At 41.8% G+C, this 14,022-nt stretch overlaps 1 protein-coding gene across 1 annotated transcript; it reads left to right on the forward strand.

The window, feature by feature from the left end:
• The first annotated feature begins 236 nt into the window (after positions 1-236).
• LOC149143492 (uncharacterized) lies at positions 237-5,782 on the forward strand. Its single transcript, XM_089451845.1, has 3 exons — positions 237-1,254; positions 1,707-1,828; positions 2,051-5,782. The coding sequence occupies exons 1-3, from the start codon at positions 237-239 to the stop codon at positions 5,780-5,782; spliced, it is 4,872 nt and encodes a 1,623-aa protein (XP_089307971.1).
• The last annotated feature ends 8,240 nt before the right edge of the window (positions 5,783-14,022 follow it).

Below are 14,022 nucleotides of genomic sequence, written 5' to 3' on the forward strand. Positions count from 1 at the left end.
GATTCAAAAAGGCTATCCATCGTTGTATGAATCATAAATTGGAATGGATTCATGACTATTGAAATCACTATGATGATTGAATGATTGAGAATTAACTGAAATATTTAAACTAATATTCTTTTCATCTTCAAAAATAAATTCACTTACCTTCATATAATAAAGCAAAAGTTTTTCGCTCCGAGCTACTGCGCTACAACCCTAGCCGCGCCCTGAGCGACCTGCAAGCGCCCTCCCTCATGGAGCCTGGAGGTGGCCCTGCGGCCCCTCCCCCCTTCCCTCCGGAGATTGAAGCCTTTAAGGCCCTCGTATCTGCATCAGGAAAACGCCAGGTCACAGGCCCGCAGCAAAAGTTCGTCAAAAAACTGGACAGTATACCCAAGGTTGCCTTACCAGAGGAGGAAATATGTAGATCTGCGCTGAATTTAGCAGAAAAAGGTCTGATCGGCCAGTTCACCGGTTTGTGGCCATCCCCGAGAGCAGTCGAAGAATGGGTCAAAAGGAATTGGTTACCCTTGGTAAATGAAGGAATCAAAGTCTACTTTGTAGGCAAAGGGTATTTCGTTTTCTTGTTCGACAGTACAGAGGATAGAGGCCTGATTTTCAGAAACGGGCCATACTTCATGGGGCCTCAAGGACTCTACTTGAACAAATGGTCTACTGATTTCGATCCAGCGCAAGATGTGCCCAAGGCGGTCCCTGTTTGGGTGCGCCTCCCGCATCTTCCCCTGCACTGCTGGAATCAAAGCTCACTTCAATCTATAGGAAATGCACTTGGAAAATACATAGACCAGGCCCCAAGGAAGGATCAATACTCTTGTGCCCGGATCTGCGTGGAGGTCGATCTGGAAACAGGATTACCCGAAGCGATTCAGCTATCGGTGGCAAACTGGACACACATCCAAGAGCTCGATTACGAACAACTGCCTTTCAAGTGTCGATTCTGCCATGAGTACGGGCACTTTGCAAGATACTGCAAAAAAAGAAACGAGGAGGCAACAGAGAAGGATAAAGAAGATCAATGGAAACAGGCAAAGAAGACAACATTCAGCAGACAGAGTAACAAAAGCAAGGCTAAAGGGACAGAGAACAAAGTAGATAATGGAAGCACAAGTAACCAAAACGCTGGAAGCAGTGAAACGAAAGGCAATGAGGGGGATAAAAACCCCTTTGAAATCCTCACGCCTCCTTCAGATCCTCCGGAAGCAGGGGAAGAAGAACCACCACAGCAGGAGAATATTGAAACCATGGAACCAGGTAATAACCCAATCCACACCCCAAGCAATATTTCTTCCCCTTCATACGCAGAAATAATCAAAAAAAAGAAGAAAACCATAGAGAATATGGGATCATCAGATGATGAAACATTTGAAAGGACAACAAAAAGGGCTGGACGAAGATCAAACAAGGAAACCAGAGAAGAGGAGTCAGAAAGACAAAAAACCCTCGGCAGTCAAGCTACCATCGAAATGACACTAGGGAGGAATATCAGGCCTAGGGCCTCCAAAGGAGGAGGGCCTACCCCTCTAAGTGGTAAATGATGCAGTTGATCTCTTGGAACTGTAGGGGTCTGGGTAATCCCAACAAGGCAGATGCTATCAAAGACTTATTGAAGATGGAGCCCGCGGACATCCTTATGCTCCAAGAGACCAAAGTAGAAGGGGAAACCCTTCTAAACACCAGCATGCTGAAGTGGAAATTTGATTCAGGAAAGGCTGTTAGTGCAAGGGGATCGGCCGGCGGAATAGGCACGTTTTGGTCAAAAAGCTCTTTCACTTTGGAACGATCCACAGAGACCCAACATTGGATCCACACAGATCTGCGACATACGGTAAGCAATCTCTCCTTGGCTCTTTTTAATTTGTATGTCCCTGTCCACTATGAAGAAAAGAGAGAGTGTTGGAGGACACTAATGGCCTATATAGAACAGATTAACCCTACGAACATAGTCATTGGAGGAGATCTGAATATCATACTAGACCCCAAAGAAAAAAGAGGAGGAACATACTCTAGAGACCCCTTCGTCAACACTGTGGGAAATCTGATTACGCAGTGGGATCTAGTTGACTTCAAACCTATAAGAGGTAAATATACCTGGTCCAACAACAGATCAGGAGAAAATCAAATCTCTGCAAGGCTGGACAGGTTTCTCATCAGTAGCACATTAATGCTGGACAATAGAATGGTTTTCTCCAAGATCCTCCCCAAGCTTACATCGGATCACAAGCCAGTTCTACTCTGTATCAAAAAAGAAGAAGATCTCGGCCCTCTCCCTTTTCGCTTCAGCCCTCTCTGGGCAGGCAAAGACGGATTCTATGAAACTGTTCAAACGGCCTGGAGGATAGATGTTAACGGATCCCCAAGTTATGTGTGGGAACAAAAAATAAAAAATACCAAAAAAGCTCTGAAGGACTGGATTAAAAAATCTCTGCGAACTCCAACTAGCCAAAGGAAAGAAGCAGTTCTTCAGCTGGAAAGAGTCCAATTTGAAATGGAGGAGAAAGATCCCTCTCCCACAGATTTAGACATAGAAAAAACTGCCCAGAGGAAAGCATATTGTTGTTTCAGAACTGAAGAAGAATACTGGCGTTTAAAGTCCAGAAGCTTGTGGCTCAAATCTGGAGACAGGAACACCAAGTACTTTCATAGACAGTGCAGGGCACGAGTTTCCCGTAATCACATAGCAGAGATAACAAGCACAACCGGACAGGTGTACAATGGATTTTCACAAATCAAAGAAGCAGCTGTCACTCATTTCCAGAATCTTTTAAGTGCGGAAAGAAATGGAAATGAGGAGGATGCAGAGGAATTCCTCTCAACCATCCCAAACCTAGTCAAAGAGGAGGACAACGATTCTTTGTTGACCCCAGTCACGGATGAAGAGATAACTGATGTCGTTTGGTCCATGGAACCGGATAAAGCTCCAGGACCCGATGGGTTCTCAGCTCACTTCTACAGAATTTGTTGGGAAATCATCAAAAACGACCTATTCAGAATGATAAGAGGAATCCTGAGGAAGGCAAAAGTAGGAGGGGGAATAAACTCTACCTTCCTAGCCTTAATTCCTAAGGAAACAAACCCAAGGACCTTTGACAGATATAGGCCGATTTCTCTCTGCAACGTATCTTATAAGATTGTGGCCAAGTTGCTGGCCAACAGAATCAAGCCTCTACTCCCAAAGCTCATCTCTCAGGCACAAGGAGGATTCGTAAAAGGTAGACAAATTCTGGATAATGTCATCCAGATTCAAGAAGCTCTCCACTCCAGCCTAGCCCGGAAAGAACAAGGTATGATCATTAAATTGGATATGTGCAATGCCTTTGATCGTGTTAATCGTTCCTTTTTGTACAGGGTTCTAGCAGCATTTGGCTTTAAACAGGACTTCATAAACCTCATCAAGGCTTGTATAGAAAACGTTTGGATCGCCCCAATGGTGAATGGCAGACCAACGGATTTTTTCCAAGCAACCAGGGGATTGAGGCAGGGCTGCCCTCTTTCGCCCTTTCTATACATCTTGATGGCAGATGTTCTAAGTCGCAAGCTAACCCAAGAGAAACAAGTCGGCACCATTCCAGGAATAAGGATAGTTCAAGGCATAGCCCCGGTGAATCATGCACTATTCGCAGATGATTCAATTCTGTTGGGGGGCGCATCCACTAGAATTGCAAGCGCTTTCAAAAGCATTCTTCAGCAGTACTGCAACATCACCGGTGCATTGGTCAGTGAAAGGAAAAGTGCAATTTACAGTTGGAATATCGACCAGCACGCCACAGACAGAATTTCCAACGTTCTGGGGTTCAAAGGATACGCTTTGTGGGAAAAAATCAAATACCTCGGCTTACCATTGACGAGGGGCTCCAATCGAAACCAGCTGTGGGAAGAAGTGATATCTAAATTTAAAAATAAGATAACAGCGTGGGGCGCAGTTTGGCTCACCACCGGAGGCAAACTCACCCTCATCCGATCCATGCTCTCTACCCTGCCCACATATCAAGCTTCGTTGCTGCTGGCTCCAAAACAAATTACTGATCAAATCTCCAGCATCATTCGAAATTTTCTCTGGAGCGGAGGGAAAGGTAACAAGGAACGCTTCCACCTCATCAAATGGGAGACCGTGAAACGCCCAATAACCGAAGGCGGACTTCAGATCCGCGATCCCCAACATGCAAATTTGGCATTGGGAGGTAAACTCCTGTGGCAATTAATTACTGAACCTTTGCACCCAATCAGTCAGCCGCTGAACCTCAAATATTTACAGAAGCAACCAATATCATCTTTCAATCCAGCGCAATCTCCAAAAGGAACGCAGGCCTGGAGGCTGTGTTGCAGAGGGATCGAATTCTTCCGAAACCATTTATACAAAATTCCTGGGAATGGCAAAAACTCGCTGCTATGGAAAGATCGAATCATGAATCACTCCCCTCTATCCACCATCAACGAAATAGCAGAGTTGAGAGCCTGGTTAATCTCTAAAGGGGTAAGGAAAATTGAGGACATAGCAGAGTGGGACCTCAATGGCAACTGGCAGCGCTGGACGTTACCAACCATCCCAATCCACTTAAAAGAACAATCAAAAATCCTGTTAGAGGCAATAACAGACTTTACTCCTGTGCATAAGGAAGAGGAAGATCAATGGGGATGGGGGAAAACAGGAGAGTATACGGTCAAACAAGGCTACTTTCAAATGCAAGGAAGGCAGGAGTCACAGTATCCGGATTCAGTTTGGAAACAGATATGGGAAAGCTTCAGCATTCCCAAGATTAACTTCTTCAGCTGGACCTTATTCCACAACAAAATCTTGACCGGAGACAATTTGTGCAAAAGGAACTTTGCAGGCCCGCATCGTTGTGTCCTCTGCAAGAACGCTTCAGAAACAGCAGTTCATTTGTTTATTGATTGTGAGTACGCTCAGAAAGTGTGGAACAACTTCTTAATTGGGCTGAATGTGAGTCCCCCAACACGCTGTCAGATCACAGACCTGTTTTTGACATGGAAAACTCGGTACCCCCACAGCATCAACGAAAAATCTCTTTGGTACAAGTTATGGATTGCTGCACCGAAATACGTCTGTTGGAAGTTGTGGCTCTCCAGGAATGAAGTTGTCTTCAACCACAAAGACATAAATGCAGAAGCAGTAGCAAGGCAGGCCAAGGACCTCCTCCTGGAAACTCTGAGACAAACTAGCGTCAAAGACAACAACCTCAGAAATGAAGAAAAGGCGTGGCTGGAAGGTTATACTCCCATGCCAACTACTCTTGCTATCATCCGCCCAAACCACAAGGAAAACTGGCAGTATAGAGACAACTCGGACAATTTTCAAAATTGGTGGAAGTCACAAGGTAAATGTACAATCTTCTTTGATGGGGCTTCGAAAGGAAACCCAGGCAGATCAGGAGCAGGAGGCGTCATTTACTTCCAGAATGGCAGAAAAGAGGAATTCAGTTGGGGACTTGGGATAAAAACCAACAATCAAGCGGAAGCACTCAGTCTATTAAAAGCTTGTCAACTGACCAGAAAAGGAAATGCAAATGAAATTATAGTTTTGGGAGATTCAGAACTGCTGATAAGGTCTCTAATACACAAGAAAAGTCTCAAAGATCCAGTCCTAAACAAGCAGCTAGCAAGAGTAAACAGATTATTGAAGGAATTCTCATCAGCACAGCTCTTCCATATCCTCAGAGATTTAAACACTGAAGCAGACAGGTTAGCAAATGTAGGATGCAACCTTGAAAAAAGTATGATCAACATAAATTCAGAGACCCCGAAAATGGCAATCATTCCTTAGGAGCGCTAGAAAAACAGAGAAAAGCAATGAAAGAGATTTGTAATACTTGCTTGGCCTTGGCCTTAAATAAATAAAATACTCGTTTCAGTTAAAAAAAAAAAAAAAAAATTCACTTAAGGAATTGAGAAAATGGGATTCAAACAAAAATTTATTTTGAAGAAAATGGGAAATGAGGCTTATAATTATCAGCCTTAAGTCTTCATTATAAAAAATTTCATTAGTGTTATGTTCCTTTGAATAAGGTACATTAGAACCAGTCGAGTAATAAAATGCCAGCTTAAGAGAATCTTCAGGATAATTGAAAATATTATTGATTGAATTTTCTCTACCCATATCAGAAGTAAACAATAATTCATCATTAATTATCATTCTTTTGTTACCTAAAGTTAAATTTGTGTTCAAAGGGACTGTTGATTGATTATGAATTATATTATTGTTGCTAAAAATATCGGGATAGAGACAAAAATAAGAAGTTGAAGATATATACCTAAAATTTTCTCTATGTATAGATGATTGCTCATTTTCCAAAATAGACTCTTTCACATTTGTTCCATTGCAAAATTTGGATTGTTGTTCAATGTCTTGAAAAATTCAGATTTACCAAAGGTTTGTCTGATCTGCAAATTATTGGTGGTAGGTTGCTCTGAAGTTTGGGACTTATTACCACCAGAAGAAGATTCTAAATTAGTTGCAGCAATTTGTAAGTTGTTGACATTCTTTAGCTGATCTCCTCGTTCATGATTTAATATTTGTTGAATTACTTGATGCCAATTGTTGCTAGTGCACTGTGCATCTTATTGATTTTCCAATTCATCAGATATAACAACATTATTTAAATTCAGAATAGATATGAAATCAACATCATTTAATTGAGCAACAACAACAATTTCTGATTGAGATTGATGAATAGTATTTTCAATTTCAATTTGTGGAGGATCGACATTGTCATTTTGAGCAATTGATTATTTATCGGTAATGGATGTGCTTTCTAGTTCTTCATAATTATCATAGGACAAAAACACTAAATTTCTTAACCATCCAATTAATTGGAATTGAGAAGGAAAATCTTTGGACTGAAATTGCATTAAATTTAATTTAAATCTAATGTAAAAAATATCCAAAGTCTCACCTTTCATCTTACGCAATTCTTCTAACTGATCACACACCTTTTCATAGTCATATTCCTGGAAGGCGTGAAGGAAAATCTTTGAAAATTCATGCCAATTATCAATGGAGGTAATTGGAAGAGATAAGCACCAGTGTTTGGCTTTACCAGTCAAAGTAAGAGTGAAGATCCTACAAATAATATCTTAATCAATATTGATTTTTTTGCAACTTAAAATAAATTGAAGGAGATGATTAAAAGCATATGACTTACCATTATACTCTACCTTAGATAGGGTCTGAATTGTCTTTATCGAAGTAGTAGTTAGGCGAGGTCCAATAAAACAACTCTAAAGAGGTATTTTAAGTGGAGCCATAGCAATAAGATAAAATATTAAAGCACAAAATATTCAAAGACACAATTTACTATGGCCCTCCTTCTAGCGCCAAAAATGTTGATGATCAAAAATGACCTCATCAACATGTAAGGGAGACCACCGAGTCAAAAACTTAAATCATCTACTTTCCATTTATAATAGTAGTTCCAACTTGTTCAATTGGGTCCAGCTACCATCTCTTCTTCTCTATTGTCTTAGAGTATGTTTATTAATTTCCAATAGAAAAGAGACATCATATCTTCCCTCATGCAGAGCTCATACAAGAAAGTGATCCTTAAGCTGAATTAATGGCTCGGTCAAACCACTCTAAAGTTTTCCCCTATGTAAGAGGACTTTTAGAATGCAATAATTAAAACTAAATGTAGATCTACTATAATATGTAAATAATAGAAAATAAATCCTATACCTATCTTGATTGAAAGAAATATTAGCCCCCCATCAACCAAAAGAAAGGTAAAAGTGGATTTAGACCAACTTTGAATTTGGAATAAAAATGAAGTCAATAAGCCAAGGAAATAGTTCCAAGACTTATTAATAGTTCAAGCAAGTATATGTATTCATCTATCTAATAAATAATCATCAGATCTCTCGTACACATACATCCAAATTCAAATAGAATGAATTCAAACTAAAAAGATATGATTGCATTAAGGAAAGAGTTCTCATAAAAAAATCATTATTAAAACCAAGATAAAATTGACATGAATTTCTAAATTGTTAACAATTATGTTGTGTTTATTTATTCAAATTCCTTATTTAACTTGGTAGCAATTAGATCCATCATTAAAAGATAGCTTTAAAATGATTTAAACAAGCATATATTAAATGAATTTACAATAATTCAAAAGACACATACTTATCTGGATCAAGAATTGCATCAAATTTATTAAATGTAGACCATCAATAAGCCTCTATCTCCAACAATAGTATACAAGAATTAAAAAGCTAATCAAAGCCTTTGAGTACAGGAAAATTCTCAGAAAATTTCATGATAGCATGAAATTTTTAGAACTGAAATACATCATTTTTAATCTTCACAAATCTAGTCCAAAATAGCTAATTCTCTACAAAATAAAATTCTCTCTACAGTAGTGTAAAAATCCCTCTCTTTGCAAATAATTTCTTCCCCAAGTTTCAGATTTGGAAACCTCTTTCTCAATTCTACCAAAGCCATATTTATAATTACAAAAGAAAATTAAATGAGAGAGTTGTTGGAGAATAAATTTGTTCCAAAAAATTTTAATTGGCCAAAATTATTCTTTCTCTCTTCCTAGTGAAATTCAATTGCTCCAAGTCTTCTCTTCCTCATCTCCCCAACCGCTATCCTGCCAAAAACTAATACCAGTTCAGAAATTAAAACAAATTTGGTGCACAAAATAGAAATCAAACCACTTATCAACAAATTGTTTAAATTAAAATAAATTAAAATCGAAATAAATTCTCGTGCTATGATTGCTTTAAAAAGATCAAATCGGACTTTGAGTATTGTTGGGAATGAATTCATGACAACGGTTTTCTTCAGCCAATGAAATTTTCCCAAATATAGTAAACTGATTTTTTGTTGCAAATTCGTCACTTTGTCTTCTGCTCAATTTTTGGGTCATTAAATGAATGAATCTACTAAAATTAACCTTCCTAAATTTTTTTTTTTTTTTTTTTTTTTTTTTTTCCGGTGGAAAATAGAGTTCGTAATTTCTATTAAAAAGATGTTAATAGTAATTACATGTTGTAAATGCCTCCGCATATGCTGTATGGTGGCGAGAGCCACGTTACAATGTAGTATCCTGGATATATATATCCAAAAAGGTATCTAGGAAATATCATGAGGTGATGATTCCCTGTAAATAGTCCCCAATATACAAAAAATATCAAGTGTCCAAGTCCATATGATATATACATCAATATGTCCATCCATCTAGTAACCGATCAAATAGAAATACTGATATACAAAAAATAGCTCCCAATATGATAGGGAACTAGACTAGGGGAGGACCCCCTATCTCTTGGCCGTCCATGTAGGGGCGATGATAGTACCGGTGTGCTCCCTCTGCTGAGTGTTCGTCAATCTGCCAGTCACCTAAAGGACGATCCGCCGCCTCTTTCGAAAGCTGGTCAGCAGACGCATTTCTTTCCCTGTAAATGTGAGAAACAGTGATCTGGTCAAAATGTGTTTTTAGAAAAACAATTTCTTCCAAGATATATTCCAATGAATATGCATGACAGATAGTTTTATTGTTTATCCAATCAATCACATTTTTCGAGTCCCCAAATATTTGAATTTGTCTGCAATTCTTGGAAAGGGCAAAATAAAGCAGGTGTCTCAGGGTGATAAGTTCCGCATAGTTATTTGATCCCGGTCCCAGACCCAATCTCAAATGAAAATAATGTGTCTCAGTAATATGTAAGACAATCCCTCCACCGCATCCATGTGGTGGCGCAGCTCCGTCAAAGTATGCCCAAGGCATATTCTTGTTGATGACTTCAGGCTGGATGATTCTATTACGGATGGGCGAGCTTACAAAAGGCAGTTCATTATATGCAGCACAGATGGAGGTTATGATGAAATTGTGGTCAACTCTACGATTCTCAAAGATACAGCCATTTCTACTCTGCCAGATGAAGCCAGATATCACCGCTGGGAGATTTAGTGCCTTTTCAGAGGCATATGCAGCCTTCCAGTTTGCCCAGGCAGAAATGGTATCCTCACCAAGCCAAACCATTCTGATGTTGAGGCTCTGTGTGACCTGATGCCAGATACCTTTTGTAGTCTCGCAGTGTAGGAAAACATGGTTCGATGTTTCCTCATTTGACTGACATAATGTGCACCATGAGGGTCCTGCAATGGATCGCTTTTTGAGTGAATCACCAGTAGGAAGTTTGTTTGACAGAATATTCCAAAGGAGCAGTTTATTCCTGGGCTGCGCCTGTAGCAACCATATACCTCTCCACCAGTCGAGCAAATTTGCAGGTTTCCTGTCTTCCATTAATCTGATATATCCGAGCTTAGGTGAGTATGTCCCTGACTTCGCGGGGGCCCAGATAAGTTGATCGACCTCCTCTCGTAGTTTAATGTGAGATTCAATGAGAGCACGGATGTAGCCATTCCATTGTTCCGTCCATTCCTCCGGGATTAACCCATGCCTGTTGTTAATCCAAGCTTGGGAAAATATAGTAGAGCGTTCACGGTCGCCAATATGTGCCAAGAATTTGAATCCTCTATTGTTGAGGTGAAGTATCAGGTCTCTAGGTAGAATATGCGCATTCCCCGAACCAGGCCAGGGATCAAGGCCAATTCGTACCTGAGCGCCATCTCCCACCCTCCAAATAAGATTATCACGAATGAGGGGCATCGCTCTGAGGGTGGCGCGCCAGACCAATGATATGCCTTGTTGATTCCAGGAAGGTCTGCGGAGCCATTCCGTGAAGCAAGAAGGCCAAATATACTTATGATGGATGACTTTGGCCCAGAGACTGTCCATCTTGGTAAGGGCCCAACCCTGTTTGGCTGTAAGTGCGAGTGCAAACTCCGGTAGGGATTTCAATCCCCAGCCCCCCCATTGCATTGGCAGTGCAATAGTGGTCCATTTGGTCCAGGCAAATATCCTTCCTTTTTTGTTTCCATTCCAAAGAAAGCGGGAACAAATTTGTCTAATCCTGTTCGTAATTCCTTTAGGGATCCAGGTCAGAGACATCCAATAAACAGGGGTGGCTTCAAGAACAGTCTTGATTAGAAGAAGTCTGCCTGCTTTTGAAAGTAAACGGTGCTGCCAACCCATAATCCTTCGTTCAATTTTATTGATGAGCCATAACCAGTGAGAATTTTTATAACCATCCGGCTTCAATCTGAATCCCAGATACTTAAGGCCATCAATAATCTGGTTTTCCTGGTATGGGAAGAATTGGCCAGCCAGAAGTCTTTCCTGCTGAGAGCAGTTCATCAAGGAACTGGTAGATTTCTGTACATTTATTTCCATTCCCGTAGCTTTACAAAAAAGAAGTAGTATATCATTGAGGGCAGTGCTGTCTCTGATGCTGTCATTCAGGAAAATTAAGATGTCATCCACAAACAAGAGGTGGGTGAGAGTAAACTGCTCTGTGATTTTTATTCCGCTAATATCACCAGATCTTCTTGCTGCCACTATGAGCCTGCTTAACCCTTCCATTACTATGAGAAAAAGTAATGGTGATAGCGGGCATCCTTGTCTGATCCCCCTGGAAATATGGAAGCGGGCTGAGGCTACTCCATTGATAAGAATAGCAAAAGAAACCGAAGTAACACAGCCCATGATCCATTTAATGAGATTCTGAGGGAACCCTAAGTGAGTAAGTACCATCTTCAAGTATAACCAGTTAACTTTGTCAAAGGCCTTGGCAAGGTCAATTTTCAGAGTGATGCCTTTCAGGTTCTTGTGCTTAATGGAGTGCAGGGCTTCTTGAGCGGTACCAATGGCCTCATAAATATGTCGATTCTTTAGGAAGGCAAATTGCTTAGCTGATATATGAGAGGATAGAATTGGCTTAATGCGATTAGCAATGATTTTGGCTATAATCTTGTAAAGACAGTTGCAGAGGGAAATAGGCCGGAAGTCATTGAAGGAGGAAGGCTCGTCAGACTTTGGGATCAAGGCTATGAAGGTCTGGTTCAAGGGTGGGTGGATATGTCCCGAGATTCTGCTTTCCTCCACTACTGCAAGTAGATCGACCTTCATCAGTTCATAGAATGCCAGGTAGAATTCCACTGGCCATCCGTCAGGTCCTGGGCTCTTGTCCTTTTTAAACCACTTAAGAGTACTTTCAAGCTCTTGTTCAATGACCGGAAGACAAAGTTCCTCTGCCTCCTCCTGTGATACAAATCTTGGAAAATTGCCCGCGATCCTGATGATCTCTGGAAGGTTAACAGTATTTGGTGCCGAATAGAGTCCATTGAAGTGAGCAATCCCCAGCCTGGCCAATTGGTGATGGGTGGTTGCCCAGCCATCAGGCTCCATTGGAAGTTGCCAGATGGTGTTGGCAGCCTTTCTGCCATTGGCTATGTTGTGAAATAATTTGGTATTGTTGTCCCCTGCTGAGAGCCATATAGCTCGGCTCTTTAGGCGCCAGAGTTCTTCTCGTTCCTTAAGAATTTTCGATTTTTCCTCCAACATATGACTGAGGTCTGCTTTAGTTCCATCCGTCTGGTAGCCAGTTCCCCTTTCATCAGTTAATAGGCCAATTCTGTCTTCCAGGTCCTTCAGGTGCTGATCCTCCCTAATCCTCTTCTGTTTGGCCCAGAGTTCGGTCATCCTGTTGAGCTTCTTAAGCCTGTCACAAAAGTCCGAGGCTTTCCTCCCTTCCCTCAACTGTGGCTGTGAGGTCCAGAAGTCCGTGGCCATCTTGATGTAAGCAGGGTCCTGTAGATGTCCGGCAAAAAATTTGTAGGGGGGACGCGGTTTCTGAATGTTGCCACTGATTTGAAGCAGGATGGGGTGATGATCAGATAATCCCCCATTGCTAACCCACTGTCTGTATAGTGGAAGATTCTGTATTAATGCCTCGTGCATCATGTATCTATCCAGCCTCCTACCAAGTGCTGCCTCCCCAGTCCGTTGATTGTGCCAAGTGGGAAGTATTTTGTTCATAGGTATGTCCACCAACTGATGACCTTCCAGTAGTGAGGTCATTTGGACCGCAATGGGATCTCCTTGAGCAGTTGGCCCCCAGGACTCCCCGGCACCCAAGGAGAAGTTAAAATCACCCCCAATAATCGTATTCTGAGTAATATGTCCAGCTGAGAGGAACTTTTGCCAATATTCAATCCTGTTCTGATTGGGTCCATATATGTTGAGGATTCTGATGGGAAGGCCTAATTCTCCCAGGATGATGTCCATGCCGAGGAACCCCCTACCTCCCCAAGCCGATAGAGGTCTATGCAATTTAGAGTTAATGCCGATGAGCATCCCACCAGATCGACCACAGGCGTCAACCCCGTGTAGTTGCCATCCTGGGAGATAGGAGAGGAGACATCGGGTCGCGAATTCGGAGGGACAGAGGGTTTCTTGGAGAAATAATATATCACATTTTGATTCAAGGATGAGCCTCTTGAGAGCCAGACATTTTTTGGGGCTGGCAAGACCCCGACAGTTAAAAGAGAGACAAATCATGGGGACACTCTGTTCCTGGGCTCATTTGCTCTAAGCGCCCGCTCTATAGTTTGCTGTCGACCCGATGCCACATCTGCCACCGCAGATAGTTTCGCAGATGAGATTTTGGTAGGCCTGCCTCTCTTATGTTTGCGATGCCGTCCTGGGGAGGTGCCCAGTCCCATAATTTTAGGAATGGTTCTGGAGCGTAGGAGGTAGTGATGCCCTCCGGGGGCCAAACAGGAGGTCGGGGATGCCGGCTCGACGCTCTCCGGGATAAAGGAAGGGGGAGTAGTGGAGAAAGTGCGTAATGGGGGTTCAATGGGGCAATGGATAGAGGGTAAAGAGACACTTTCAGAGAGGGTGGTTCTGTGGACAGAGTGCAAATTGGAATGCAAATCATTCAAACAGGAAGGATGATAAAGAGGAGAGGAAATTGCACCTGAATGGGATGATGCCGGCTCCATCGTCTTCGCTGCTGCTTCTGCTGTCTTGGACCTGGTGCGTGGGGGTTCAGTAGAAGGCACCGCAACCTTCCTGGAAGATCTCTTTTTCCCACCGTCCCCTGGTCCCTTAGTATGCCGGTCCCCTTGTACCGGTTCATCCTCCTTTGAGTTGG

The sequence above is a fragment of the Pinus tabuliformis genome, chromosome X, assembly GCF_031772625.1.
Source record: "Pinus tabuliformis cultivar Carrire ecotype Pingquan chromosome X, CPIR1, whole genome shotgun sequence".
NCBI lineage: Eukaryota > Viridiplantae > Streptophyta > Pinopsida > Pinales > Pinaceae > Pinus > Pinus tabuliformis.